General features: G+C 37.7%; 1 protein-coding gene across 1 annotated transcript in view; it reads left to right on the forward strand.

The window, feature by feature from the left end:
- Positions 1-10,286, forward strand: part of DDX18 (DEAD-box helicase 18) — a 10,821-nt gene extending 535 nt beyond the window's left edge. Inside the window, exons 2-14 of the mRNA XM_008638274.2 lie at positions 6-122; positions 1,137-1,271; positions 1,787-1,922; positions 2,236-2,336; positions 2,436-2,635; positions 2,723-2,837; positions 3,690-3,829; positions 4,034-4,195; positions 5,132-5,284; positions 5,953-6,066; positions 6,526-6,582; positions 7,563-7,740; positions 8,373-10,286. Of these exons, the coding sequence (XP_008636496.1) occupies positions 6-122; positions 1,137-1,271; positions 1,787-1,922; positions 2,236-2,336; positions 2,436-2,635; positions 2,723-2,837; positions 3,690-3,829; positions 4,034-4,195; positions 5,132-5,284; positions 5,953-6,066; positions 6,526-6,582; positions 7,563-7,740; positions 8,373-8,515 (1,751 nt within the window). The 3' untranslated portion in view covers positions 8,516-10,286. The remainder of the gene's footprint in view (positions 1-5; positions 123-1,136; positions 1,272-1,786; positions 1,923-2,235; positions 2,337-2,435; positions 2,636-2,722; positions 2,838-3,689; positions 3,830-4,033; positions 4,196-5,131; positions 5,285-5,952; positions 6,067-6,525; positions 6,583-7,562; positions 7,741-8,372) is intronic.
- Positions 10,287-13,642: the final 3,356 nt, after the last annotated feature.

Genomic DNA, 13,642 nt, shown 5'->3' on the forward strand with positions numbered 1-13,642 from the left:
CCGAGAGGTGGATGCGGCGGTCGAGGAGGGCGCAGAGTCTGCGGAGGCAGCCGGACCCCGCAGCGGGGAAAAGAAGAAAAAGAAGAAGAAAAAGAGGAAAGCGGTGGCCAATGGAGGAGATGGTGCGTGTTGTTAGCAAATACAGCGTGTCTCCCAGGGCTGAGTTAGTCTGGGAGACCCGAAAAGCGCCTCCTTTGGGTTCCCGCCGCGTCGGGGGAACTTTGAAGTGCCATGTGCCGGTCAGGTGTGCGCTTAAAGTCCCTGAGGTCTAAAGCTTTACCTCTTTCATTCCAGCTATGATATTTGAATTCTTAATTCATACTAGCAGCCAATTTAATTGTTTCATAAGATTCTGCTTTCTAACATTGATTGGATGTTTTTCTTGTTTATTATTCAAATACCTGCCCTGTGTTTCAGGGTAGAGCTCTGGCAGATGGGTGCTCTCTGTGCCTGGCTGTGCAGCCAATACAGCTTTTTCCAACATGTCCAGCGTTTGGCAACATCAATATGTTACAAAACTGAAGTATACTGGAAAACTACAAAAAAAAAATAGCGCTTCACAAATATTGCTAGATTTCCATATATTTTTTACATATATTCTTATAGATACATATACAGACATACATGAGGAATAGAAGCTTCCAAACTGTATTTGATTTTTGTGACACTCATCATGGTTATGCCAGTGAAGAGGTTGCTTTCCTCTCTGAGGATTCAGGTACCTAAAATGCAACATTTTACATATCCTGAGCACAAATGGTGGGGGAAATTTAGTGTCTGTATTGCAGATGGGAAAGAATTTTGTAACTCATTTAAGGACAGTTTATCTTGTTTCCACTCAAAATCTCACATGACATACATCAAGCTACATTGTTTCACTATGCGAAGCAGGCTGTGTGGAAGGAACTTGGGGATTTTTTGCTCTGTGCCTCAGAAAATTCCATAGAAACTTTGCCTCTCCTCCAGCCCCCTTCCACCCCATTGAAAATTGTGATCTTTGTACGTGGTTTACAGACTAAAGGAAATTCATTCTGTGGAACAATGTTTTATGATAACCATGACCATAATATTTCCATATTATTAACCATAACCATGATATTTCTAACTGACCTGTCTTCTGTAAAATAACACTCCAGATACAGAAGCCAAAAAAGCAAAAACTGAAGAAGATGAATCTGCAGAGGTAGAAGATGGAGATAAGCAGGACTCAGGAGAGAAAGAAGTGGAAGAGGAGGAGGATGAAGTGCCCAGTTTACCACTAGGTGTAACAGGTACCTTGTGTTCTCTTTTTCATGCATGTGCAAAATCCCATGGCCTAACACATTTCTTCCAGAGCAAATTGCAGTTTTCAAATGAGCTTTGCAAGTCAGGTGTTTGAATACATGATGTGACACTGGCAGCTGTACAGTAACCCAGTTACTGTTCTTGGAAATTTGCATTATGTACACACCTGTTGGTCCTAAAATTACTAGTGAAAGTGGTTTTTAAACCTATATACGCACATGCTTATCTGTAAAGGAAGAAATCCATGAAGAGCAAGCTGGAGATGTAGAATTAGTAAATTTGGCAGAAGCAGCAATACATTCATCTTCATTCTTATTAACTCTGTGTAGTTTTCTTATGAACTCATTAATAGAGTATTTTGCCAATTCTTTGGATTTTATGGTAGCTTGTGATAAGAAAATGTCCTTTGATTTTTTCATATAGGTCAATTTGAACTGGTTAATCTCAGATGGCAGATGAAATTGAAGAAATAAGATTAAATATTTTTCATTTTCCCCTTCAGGTGCTTTTGAAGACAATTCTTTTGCTTCCCTGGCTGGTTCTGTCAGTGAGAATACATTGAAAGGCATAAATGACATGGGGTTTACACACATGACCGAAATTCAGCATAAAAGTATTAAGCCACTTCTGGAAGGCAGGTAAGAAATAGGGCTTTTTAATCACTCTAATGACCCCAGATGTTTCGTAAATTTTGCTGGCAAGCTACACACATGAATCATAGAATTGAATCATGGAATTGTTAATGTTGGAAAAGACCTCCACAATCCAGCCTTTCACTGACCGATTGTTGTGACCTGCATCTGCCAGCAGGCTCTTAGTACCAGCTCCACTGGTCTTCTCTAAGCCATGTTAGGTTTTTACATTGTCAGCATTGATCAGAGTGGGATTGTTCTTTTCTCTTTATCTATATGGTCAACTAAATACTTCTTTTTCTGACATTGCTGCTTGCAGGGATATTTTAGCAGCTGCAAAAACAGGCAGTGGAAAAACACTTGCGTTTCTCATTCCTGCAATAGAGCTCATCTACAAGCTGAAATTTATGCCGAGGAATGGTAAGGCTCTTTGTTTCACAGCTGGATTTTACTGTAGTGCAGCCATTTAGAGGGTTGTATGAGTTGTAACTGACTCCTGTCTGATTGATGTATTTTTAGGAACAGGTGTTATTATTCTTTCTCCTACTCGAGAGCTGGCTATGCAAACCTACGGAGTTCTTAAAGAACTTATGAATCATCATGTTCACACCTATGGTCTGATAATGGGGGGCAGTAACAGATCAGCAGAAGCACAGAAGCTTGGAAATGGAATCAACATCATTGTAGCAACACCAGGAAGACTGCTGGATCATATGCAGGTAGATACAATATTGATGTCTAATCTGGTTATTAAAACATAATAAAACTCTTTTCCCTGTCTCACTGTGAATTTGTTAATCTTCTAGAACACTCCAGGTTTCATGTACAAGAACTTGCAGTGTTTGGTAATTGATGAGGCAGATCGAATCTTGGAGGTTGGATTTGAAGAAGAAATGAAACAGATCATAAAACTTTTACCAAGTAAGAAAAAAAAAATCTATCTTTCCTGGAAATCACTTGACTAACATGATGTCTTCTTTCTGACTCAATTATTATAAGAGAAGTCATTAATTTTTATAGTTCTGTAAATGAACTTCGTAGTGGTTGTCTTACTCTGTCCCTTTTTTCTGCTACCCAGCATATATTACTTGTTCAGCATAATTTGTCTGAAGAACAGAGTTTTCATACACTCTTTAGAGATACAATTCTGTTCATATAAAATCCTTTTAGTTTAACATCTACATTTTCTCATTCATTTTTCTCTGCCTGTGTGTTTCCTGGAATTCATTATTTCCTAATAAGGTTTAAATATAAGGAAAAAGGTCTTTGACTTGCAGTTCAATATTTTTTCATACCTCCAAGACCAGTATTTTAAAGAAGTTTAAGTATTTACCTTAAATTTTTCTTTTCCTAATTTTTCATTCAGCTATTCCTTGTAATTGATGCATTAAACACAATCTCAGAGTTGTTTTTCTTAAACAAAAATATTACAGTATTCACAGATAATAATTTATAGTTAGAAATACAATGTTGGTCTCTGTTTAAGTCATTGTTTTGTGTCTAAATTGGATTGCAGCTGAGTATTAACATTTTTACAGAGAGAGAGTACTGTGTTTTGATAGCTGTTAGGATTTTGAGGGTGGGGACAGCTGAAATAAACATGGTGTACACCCCATAATACAACTACAGCCCTTTGTCAGTAGCACTATGTTTGAATTAGAATTGAAAAAATGTAGAGGACTTGTCCAGGAAGGTTTGCAGTTAGAGATTTTATGGACTCGCTATTTAAATTCTTCTTTAAAACGTGAGGCTGTCTTTCCAATGTTTTTGCAGAGCGCAGACAGACGATGCTTTTCTCTGCCACACAAACCAGAAAGGTTGAAGACCTGGCAAAGATCTCTCTGAAGAAAGAGCCACTGTATGTTGGGGTTGATGATAACAAGGAGACAGCAACAGTAGATGGTCTTGAACAGGTAAGACACAAATGTTAGTGGGTGTGTTTTGTGAACACCAAGCCCTGTGTGGTTTTTCCTTGGGATGCTTCAGATGTATTTCACTGTTTAATTATTTGGTGTGGGGTTTTTTCACAAAGTAATCTTTTCCTGATGTAATTGTGTTACTGAAACAGAAGTTTGCTCCTTACTACTTTTATTTAGCAATGTTTAAAAATTTTGCAGGGCTATGTAGTGTGTCCATCTGAAAAAAGATTCCTTTTGCTCTTCACATTCCTCAAGAAGAACCGGAAGAAGAAACTGATGGTATTTTTTTCTTCATGTATGTCAGTGAAGTACCACTATGAATTACTCAACTACATTGATCTGCCTGTTTTGGCCATTCATGTAAGTGTCTTATTCATTGATTTATTTTTAATTAATCTGATAGTACCTGTTAACTCTTACTGAGTTTACATTTACCTTGTTTGTTTCAGTCCAGTTTCTAATAAGCAAGACACCCTGCTCACAAAACTGATCATGGTCTTGATTAGTCTGTAGAGAATGGAGATAAAGCAAAGATTATGTAATAACAACACTTCAGTAATCAGACTTGCTATTTTTTGAACCAGGGCTGAACATTGATATTAATTTATGCTCTGTATCTAGCAACATTGCTGTTTTCTTCCAAGGGGTTGCCTTTCACAAGCACTGAAACTCAATATGTGGAGCAAAGCTCTTCTCAGAGAAATCCAAGATCTCTGATCCCTGAAGTGTTTGTTGCTTTTCCTAAGGTCAGGGTGATGTCTGGATTTACTATGCCAATTCTTACCATTTGGACGAATATTGTAAATTTTTTGTCAAAACCAACCACAAAATGCATAGTTTAGAACAAAGAATTGACTGAAAGTCTATCGAACTACTACTAACCACAGTAGTAGTTACAACTAACCACAGATGTCCTTTTGTATTTTGTTTTGGGGGGACATTTTTTGCTATTCTTCAATAGAACTGTGACAAGTATCTGTTTTGTTTGGTTGCTTGCTTTTTTAACCTGTGATCTGTCTTAACATATTGCTAGACTTGCAAATGTCCTTTTTCTGAACTTGAAACATACATGTTGTCCTCATGAGAGGAATGTTTATTCAATTTTTAATATTTTGGGAGATACAGGGTAACCTCTGAGAGATGCCACTTCATGTAACCCTGTGCCATTTATTTTTTTCTTTGTTTCTTCACTGCAAAATAGTCCTGCTTGGTCTGTACAAGACCACGATTTGGAAAGATGTCTCAAATCATTTTTTTAGTTGCTATGTCATCCCCAGTGTGTTTGTTTCCTTTTAGGGGAAGCAGAAACAGACCAAACGTACTACAACGTTTTTCCAGTTCTGTAATGCCGAGTCTGGAATACTGCTGTGCACTGACGTAGCTGCCAGAGGATTGGATATTCCTGAGGTTGACTGGATTGTCCAGTATGACCCTCCAGATGATCCAAAGGTAAGTTAAGGAAGCAGACAAGAGTCACAGCAAGAAATCAATCTACAAACTGAGTTGCAGAGAAAAGCTGGAACTGCTGCTTGACAGAGGTCAGGATTCAGCCATAGTCATATCCAGCTGCTGCTTTCTTTCACCTCCTTCACCAGCTCCTAGGAAATGCTGTTCCTAGCCAAGACCTTTGTTGCCTTCTTAAGAATTGCTTTTTAAAATATTGTTTGTGCTGTGAAATTAAAATCTAATCAGCTAAACAACAAAACACTTCTCAAGAGGAGTGTGAGTTTACAAATGCATGCCAGAGCTTTTCCAGTTGAAATTTGCTTTTTGTTTAAAGATAATATTCTTATTTGAATAAATGTCTACTGTAAACAAGCAAAATTCAAAAAACTCAGAAGTTTTGACACATAGAGCAAAATCAAGATTTAAATTTCAGTTACAGCAGACTAAGATTTTTTTCTTCAGTGAAAGATAAAATACTTCAGTCAGGGGCTCTGTCTCAGCCTGATGTTGCTTTGCACCTTCAGCGCTTGCTTTCCCTCATCCATTGTCAGTGCCAAGAAAAAGTCTTACCAAATGAATGATGCATTACATTATATTGAGGTTCACTTTGGTGTATTTTTTGTTGCTTATTGAGACGGCCTGACCTTGTTGCTTGTTACTCTTTCCAAAAGGAATATATCCATCGTGTTGGTAGGACTGCCAGAGGAATAAATGGTAGAGGACACGCTCTGCTCATTTTACGACCAGAAGAATTGGGCTTTCTTCGTTACCTAAAACAAGCCAGGGTAAACTTCTGTCTACATTTGTTTTTTTACTGTGCATCTGGTTTTTAAAGGCAAAACCTGGTGGTTTGGTTTGTTTTTTCAAAGCTCAGTTTCGTTTTGTTTAATTCCAGAAGAAGCACAGCCTTCTTCTAAAGGTAATCATTTTAATAGAACTGCACAAGAGTTTCTTGGTTGCTCTCCTTATGGACTTGTTTTGTGACTTGTGACTAAAGTGGTTTAACTTCTAAAACAAAAGTGGTAAAAAAATGATGTCATACTGAGTGTCTCTATTACTCTAGCTTAAAGGAAGTGATAATACTGTCATATTGATGTAAAGGCACTTTACAGATACAGCTGTGGTATTAAAAAAAATCTGTTATCTAGCAGGTTGTTTTCTATTTGTCCTTGGTCTTAAACACATTCACTGTATTTACACAGTGTAAATAATTTTGATACTTCATTTCTTCTTTTATTTTTAAGGTACCACTAAGTGAATTTGAGTTTTCTTGGTCAAAAATTTCGGACATCCAGTCTCAGGTATGACATGGCTTTATACTTCAAATGCTTTGATTATCTTTATTGTAATTTACATGGAGAATGTTACAGTCTATAATGACTGCAGGTCACAAATATGTGTGCTTGTTTAGGAATGTAAGTAAATAGTCCATGTGTATTTTTAATTAGATGGTGTTAATAAAACTCAGCATCAGCTAAACCTCTTCAGTGCTGCTCTGCTACAAAAATAGCCAAGGAGCACAGAGTTGAGTGGAATAGCATAGATAATTCTGAAGATGTGAATTTCTATTGTTGATTACCTCTGTGAATCATTCTTTTGATAAGAGCTCTGTAAAGTTTCTTTTCAGTAACTGGAATTTAAAATAACAGGTGCAAGAAGCAGTGAAGACAGTCCTTACAGAGAGAGGTTCCTAATTAAGTATAATCAGGAAGAAATGACGCCTAATGTAGCTTATTTTTAGTATGCTGAATTAATGTATGTTAAACATCAAATGAGACACTGGGATCTAATGAGTACTGGGAATTGGGCCCACATCAAATAAAATGTCTCAGTCTACATTGGTGTACCTGCATTTTGGTTTAGAATTAATAGTGCTGGTTTCACAACACATTTTCACCACAATAGATCAGACTGTGCACAGAATTGCATGGAATCCCACAGTTCAGATGTCAGGCTGGAAATTCTCATGCACATGGTTTCATGTCCTTCTTGATTCACTTGTTTGGGACAACCCAGTTTAATATTTCTGTAAATTTTCATGTTGCTGCGACTTTGTACTGTACTGTACTGTAATTCAGTTTCAGGCTCTTTTGTCCTTCTCCTTGTTTATAAAAGCATTTTTACACCTGTATGTGCAGATTGATGTCACAGGGCAGTTTTGCTGAAGCAAAGAGTGAATGTCATTGCCACTCACACAGTAAATAATCTTTTAAATATAATTTAGAGCCTTTTAACAGCTGTGATTGTTTATGTCTCTTATGGGGTTTTTTCCCCTCACCAGCTGGAAAAACTGATAGAGAAGAACTACTTCCTTCACAAGTCAGCCCAGGAGGCATACAAAGCTTACATCAGAGCTTACGACTCCCACTCTCTGAAGCAGATCTATGATGTCAACAACTTGGATCTTCCCAAAGTCAGCCTTTCGTTTGGTTTTAAAGTTCCTCCGTTTGTTGACCTCAGTATCCTTTTACTGCAGTGGTTCAAAGCTGAATTTCTGCATTATAAATGTTCATTGCTAAATTCCTATGGTACCTCAAATTCTGCTGTTTTGTTATGGGGGTTGGGGTTTTTTGCTATTAATCATAAAAATGAATCATGCTCCAGCAGTACTTTATCAAAGGAAATGTAAATATTGCAGACATTATAACTGCAAAATTGCCTACAAAATCTAGTTTAGCACATGTCCATGCTATACAGGCTTCAGTTGCTCTTGGGCAGATTCTGGAATGCACACATATTCTGAAGTATTGTTCTCCTCCATGGAAAATTATTTTCATTGAAATCTGCTTGCTTAAGTTTTGTAGTCATGGAATATTGACATAGAGGGGCAAGAGCAGGAAATAGAAGACTGTATCTAAATTACTGTCAAACCTGACAGTGGATGGAATTTGAAGCAGTAGTACTTTGGACCCTTTAATTGGACAGCTGGAGGAGTATTTAGAACCACAGGCACAAAGTTCTGGGTTTCTCTGTAATTAGGCAGCTCAGCTTTTTGTGTAACTATTTTTTCTCATGTCAATAACCCTTACTAAACCCAAATGCAATATTTCAAATTACTCCTTTTAAAGTTCTTTAACCAATAAAATTTCAGATGTGAACAGCAACCATGGCAGAAGACTACAGAAAAGAGGTGGAGGTGGGGGATTTGGCTACCAGAAATCAAAGAACGTCCACAAAGCGAAAATCTTCAAGCACATCAGCAAGAAATCTGACAATCGGCAGTTTTCTCGTTAATTATGGTCACTGAAATGCCTTGGGGCCTTGGGATAGCCTACCTTGATCAAAACCATCTGGCAGCTGCTGCCAATTTAAACAGCTCCTTTCACATTTTTAGGTCTCTTTAAGGATTTTTTTTTTTTCTTGGAACATCTTTTATTTTTCACTTCAGGAAGACTCTTTGGAACTGAGGCTAAAGGAGAATATGGGCAGCTAGTTTTGCCATACTTGTAAGGAAGAAGATCATTTAAATTACCTTAAGTCAATACTACAGAGATTTTTATTAAAGAAAGGGAGAATACTTTTAGGTTTTATAGAAGAATTTGCTTTACATTTACCCTTCTTTCTATGCATACCTCTGAAAATTGTTAGAGTGGACATCATAAGGACATTGTGAGATAAAAAGGTTTTGCTCACATGAATAATTGCAAGGGATTTTAATGCTACAGAACTCTACTCTGGCCATCAAATAATGCTGAAGAATATAGGAAGATTCCTTTAGAACTGAACCATGGATGAATAATTAAGGCTGTATGAGCTTGTGATTAATTTCAGCCATGGTATCTGTATAACAAGTACAGTGTCCAAAATAAAAAACATCTCTTACACCATTATGGGACATGATTAATACTGGTTTAATGTTGTGATATAATGGGAGCACTCTGACAAAAATATTTGGTTTTCCATCACACTCAGTTTAAATCTGAATTTATTCATCTAGTGATGTCTAGTGTATTTGGCAAAGAATTAAGGAAAGCAGATGACATAAATTGAAGCACTCAACCCAGGCAGTGTTTTCTAAGATGCTCCATAACCTTGATGAAGTAAGAAGTTCTGCAATTGTATCTTGTACATTGCAAAAGTGTATTGCTTTTTGGTTTTAATACACCAGATCAGTGATGGGCAAAGTCAAAGATACTGCCACAGGACTGAGGGGGTGGAGAGACTCAATAAAAGAAAAAGTGAAATGGGGTATAAATATACTAGAAGGGTATTTTGAAGGAAGAATGTGAAAGACTGAACTGGAAGAGGGAGGAATACACATCACAGACAGGAAAAAATGTGGAGACTTCAGCACAAGAAGAATACACAGGTTGGGTAAGAGAGTAATTGTATTACATATATTATTTCCATCTCTCTGCCATTGAAGCAGTAGGTAACTGCTCTTATGGGGCTACAGTGGTGGTGGGAAGTGTTTAAAAAGTGTTCATGCATCAGTGAAAGACTAAAATGTCACAGCATCCAGAAATGTGGGCCACATGCAATTACAGTAAAACAGCTTTTGATGTATATTTAAAATGTAACCCAGGAGCAGTTACGAATACAATTGCATAAGTAATTATATATATAAATATATATATAAATTGGAATGTTATTTCTTAGGTCTTCTAAAGTAGCATGTTAGATTTAAAACTGATACATGCATTGAAGTATTTAAAAAAAAATCAGTGAACTTTCTTTTCATCCTTGGAGAAACCAGATCGTTTGCAGGGGGGGAGAAATAATAGGACCATTCTGTTGCCAGTGCTTCCACCATTCAGAACTGAGCATTGCCTGGTTTTCCCTCTTTTATGAAATGGCTGACTTTAGACCCTAGTGGGCTTTTCAAGAGTTTTAATGTCACAATAATTTTGTTACTAGAATTTGAATGTCTTGTGCTTCTAAGCTTGCAATGAAATAGCAAAATCTCCTCTGAAGGGTAAACAGTGCTAAACATGATGCTTGTCTCATTGAGTTCTAATCTTTGATTCTGGGTTTTCTTATAAATTTATAAATAATAGATGTCAAAGTAATTCTCATGTCTTTATTAACAGCACATCTTAGGAGTTGTCTCTCAGATCTACATCATCATACAGTTTAAGGCTTCTGTTTATACCTGCCAGCTGTGCAGTTACTGTATGGGAATTAAATTTCATTAAAGCAAAAGAAACACTGAGGGACTCATTAGATGAACTGCAAAATTAATTACTTGGAAAGAGAGGTAAGCAGAGCTGCAGTAAACCACTGTGAAGATCAGAGTGTGGTTATGTGGGCACAAGCAGTGGCTGCAGTGGTATGGAGTATTTGTTTGGAACAGGAAAAGAGCTGGGATGTGGAGTCAGTGACCACCTTTCTGACCATGTGCTCATGGCCAGGACTGGTTGGGCTTAAAAGTGCATCAAAATTGCTGCCACTTCTCTATATAGGCAAAGGCCTGTCTCACAGAGAGCTGCTTCTGCCGGTCACTGTTTTGGGAACAGCAGGCTAACTGCTTTCCCAGCAGTTTCAATACTCCGGCTTCACCTAATTTTTTCTTTGGAAGAGCTGAGGCACTGTCAGCTTCTAAAGTCTGATACGTGGAAAACTGACAAAACAGGGCTTGGCAAGAGCCTGCACAACTCCTCCCTATGATATTTGGTTTGGTTTTTCTTAATTTCTGAATTTTCTAATAGGAGGAAATCTTTGAAACAATCTTACCTAGGAGATAGACTGGATGGTATTGCTCTAGAGTAATAGTAGCTTACACTGAAGAAAAAAAGTTAATACTGTTACTTAAATGTAGATGTGCAATGGGTGCACCTTGCCTGTAGTAGCTACCTAGTCAGCTCTAATTTCCTGATTAAGTGGAAGAGAAATTCATGACCTGAGACTAAGTGGGAATTAAAAGCTTCCTGTCTTGTGCAGATGCAATTACCTTTGCTTTGTTTATGAAATCATAAATGACAAATAGTTTCTGATGAAATATCTGCGTATTGGGCAGCATCTATTCCACTGGCATTGCAAGAAGTGCAAAAGATTGTCAAACTGATTGGAAATCTAACGTTTCCTTTGCAGCTTCCCCTGTCATCAATCTTGTGAGCAGTTAATAGACCTCAGCCATCAGGCTCTCAAGGCTTGTCTCATAACACTGACCGATCGGTTGGGGACTAATATTGTGTGCCTTGAGAAATTGCTTTCTTCCTCTGAGAACCTTGACAAAGAAATTGGACTCTTTAAACCACTTAAGGGGGTGATCAAAACTGTCCTGCTTGGACTGGGAGATGTTTTTGACAGTTCTTGGAACAGGCCCATAAAGGAGAACTCTGCCGCCAAGTTACTGCTCATAATCATGAAAAATCTTGTCATGATCCAAGTTTCCTGTGCCATAAAGCTGCCGAGTTATAGACAAGCACAATGCTGGTCAGAAAGTGTTGCCATCAAATTTTTTCAGGGTGAATGTCACAGGTGGAGGGCACCTTTATTGACACTGTAGAGCAAGAATAGTTGAGGACTGGGTAAGGTATTATCTACCGAGGTCTGCTGTAAATAAGAAGTATGTTTATATTTTGGCAGTAATTAGCCTTTTTGTTTGATGTATGATTTGATGACTCAATTTAAGTAAGCTACCAAAGCTTTAGATACCCAGATGATTTGCTTTCGAGCCAGTGACCTGAGACTCAGGGAAAGCAAGCTCTCACAGGAAGGGTGAAAAGGACTATGTGATTTTAAAAAGTAACATTTTAGTAGAGGAAGAGAGGGTGCTGACAGGATACTGCACAGGTCTGTGACTTTTGGTTTTAGCTCTACCATTGCCCTGTTTAGGAGATCATTGTCCAGGTACTTCAACTGCCCAAAACTTTACAGAGCACTGAAAAGAGCCAGTAAAGAACCATCATTAGCCCTTGAAAGGTGAGTTGATGGTTTGGTTTGGGTTTTTTTCAAACTAAAGTAATGCTGAAAGAAGCCTATAATCAAGGGGCTAGGCATACAGAATAAAGTCTATCACTGCTCCTGGCTTTTGCTGTTAGCTTGATTTTCTTGGGACTTTAGCTGACAGGAGAATTCATGCAACACTTTCTGAGGCTTTCGTTTGTCCAATGCTTTTAGATTTATAGAAGATGTTGAGCCCTGACAATAAGAATCTACCCTCTTGAACTGGAATGCTCTTAGCTGCTAAAAAATCTGCTCGCTTGCATCAAAGTTGTAAATACCATGATGTTGCTTCTGTCAAATCTCTTTATTGCACAGCTGCTTGGGGAAGAGATTACACTTTTTTTGCTCCTCTTAGCCACCACAATAAACTTTTGATAAGGAGTTGTGAGGAGAGCTAGAGGGAAGATCCCATTAGAAGAAGAGAAGAGAAATGGAAAATTGGGGTCCTGTCTAGAACCACATGCACTTTGCTATATAGGTGTCATCCAGCTTAAGAACTGCATTCACTTTTCAAAAAAAGTCCCCAAAACCTTAGCATACTCTCCAATAGTAGTCCATCTTCCCAAACACTTTTGTAAGCTGCAACACTGAAAAACATAACCATCTACTATTTTTTCCCAGTTGGTCAGAATTTAAAATTAAAAAAAAAGGAAAATTGTAGGCTCTGCAAAATCCTGTAAAACAGTTACAAAACTTCCAAACTCTCCTCTATTTTGGCTGTCAGCTGAAGATGTTGAGCCACCTAGGGCTTTCTGGGCTCTTCTATGAGCATTGGCAATCACCTATGAATGTTATTATTATTAATAAAATCAATACTAGCAGGCATTTATGTGACATCTAGATTCTCCATCACATTTTCAATCATAAAAGTATGGAACCAGCTGTCAAAGGACTTTGGAAGGTTTGTTTTTTGTCTTGAGCTGAAATTTTCTATGTATTTCTCAAATTAATTGGAGGATTTATATAACTGACTTTTCTAAAAAATGCTTTAGAAAGGAAGCTGGTTTTCTATTAAAGAGAATGGAATAAAAGTGCATCTGCTAGAAGCTTTCATAGTACTTTTGGATCTAAAACAAAAAATGGAATATAAGCAAAGACATTCAAGTTCAGTGTACTCCCTTTATAATGATCTAAAAATAATCTCTCTCTAAAAGATAAAACCAAACTTCGGGACAATGTAACATTAAATTATATATATTTGCTATAAAAATACAGCATCACTTCATGGGTTGAAATTCTGTTATCTGGATGAATCATCATCCTCCAGAGCTGTTCCTAAGCTGCATGCTGTCCTCGGCAGTGCTTGGAAACAGGGCGCTGTAACAAAGCTGGCCTGGGCAACTGCTCTGTGGGGAGGACAGACACCTCCTCAGCACAGCTGAGCAACGGGGAGCATAGACAGGAATTACAAGGATGCAGCGAGGGTTAAGACAAGTTAAGAACTTTCAGACTTACAGAAAAACGTATTACGAC

This window comes from Corvus brachyrhynchos, unplaced genomic scaffold (genome assembly GCF_000691975.1).
Source record: "Corvus brachyrhynchos isolate BGI_N302 unplaced genomic scaffold, ASM69197v1 scaffold126, whole genome shotgun sequence".
NCBI lineage: Eukaryota > Metazoa > Chordata > Aves > Passeriformes > Corvidae > Corvus > Corvus brachyrhynchos.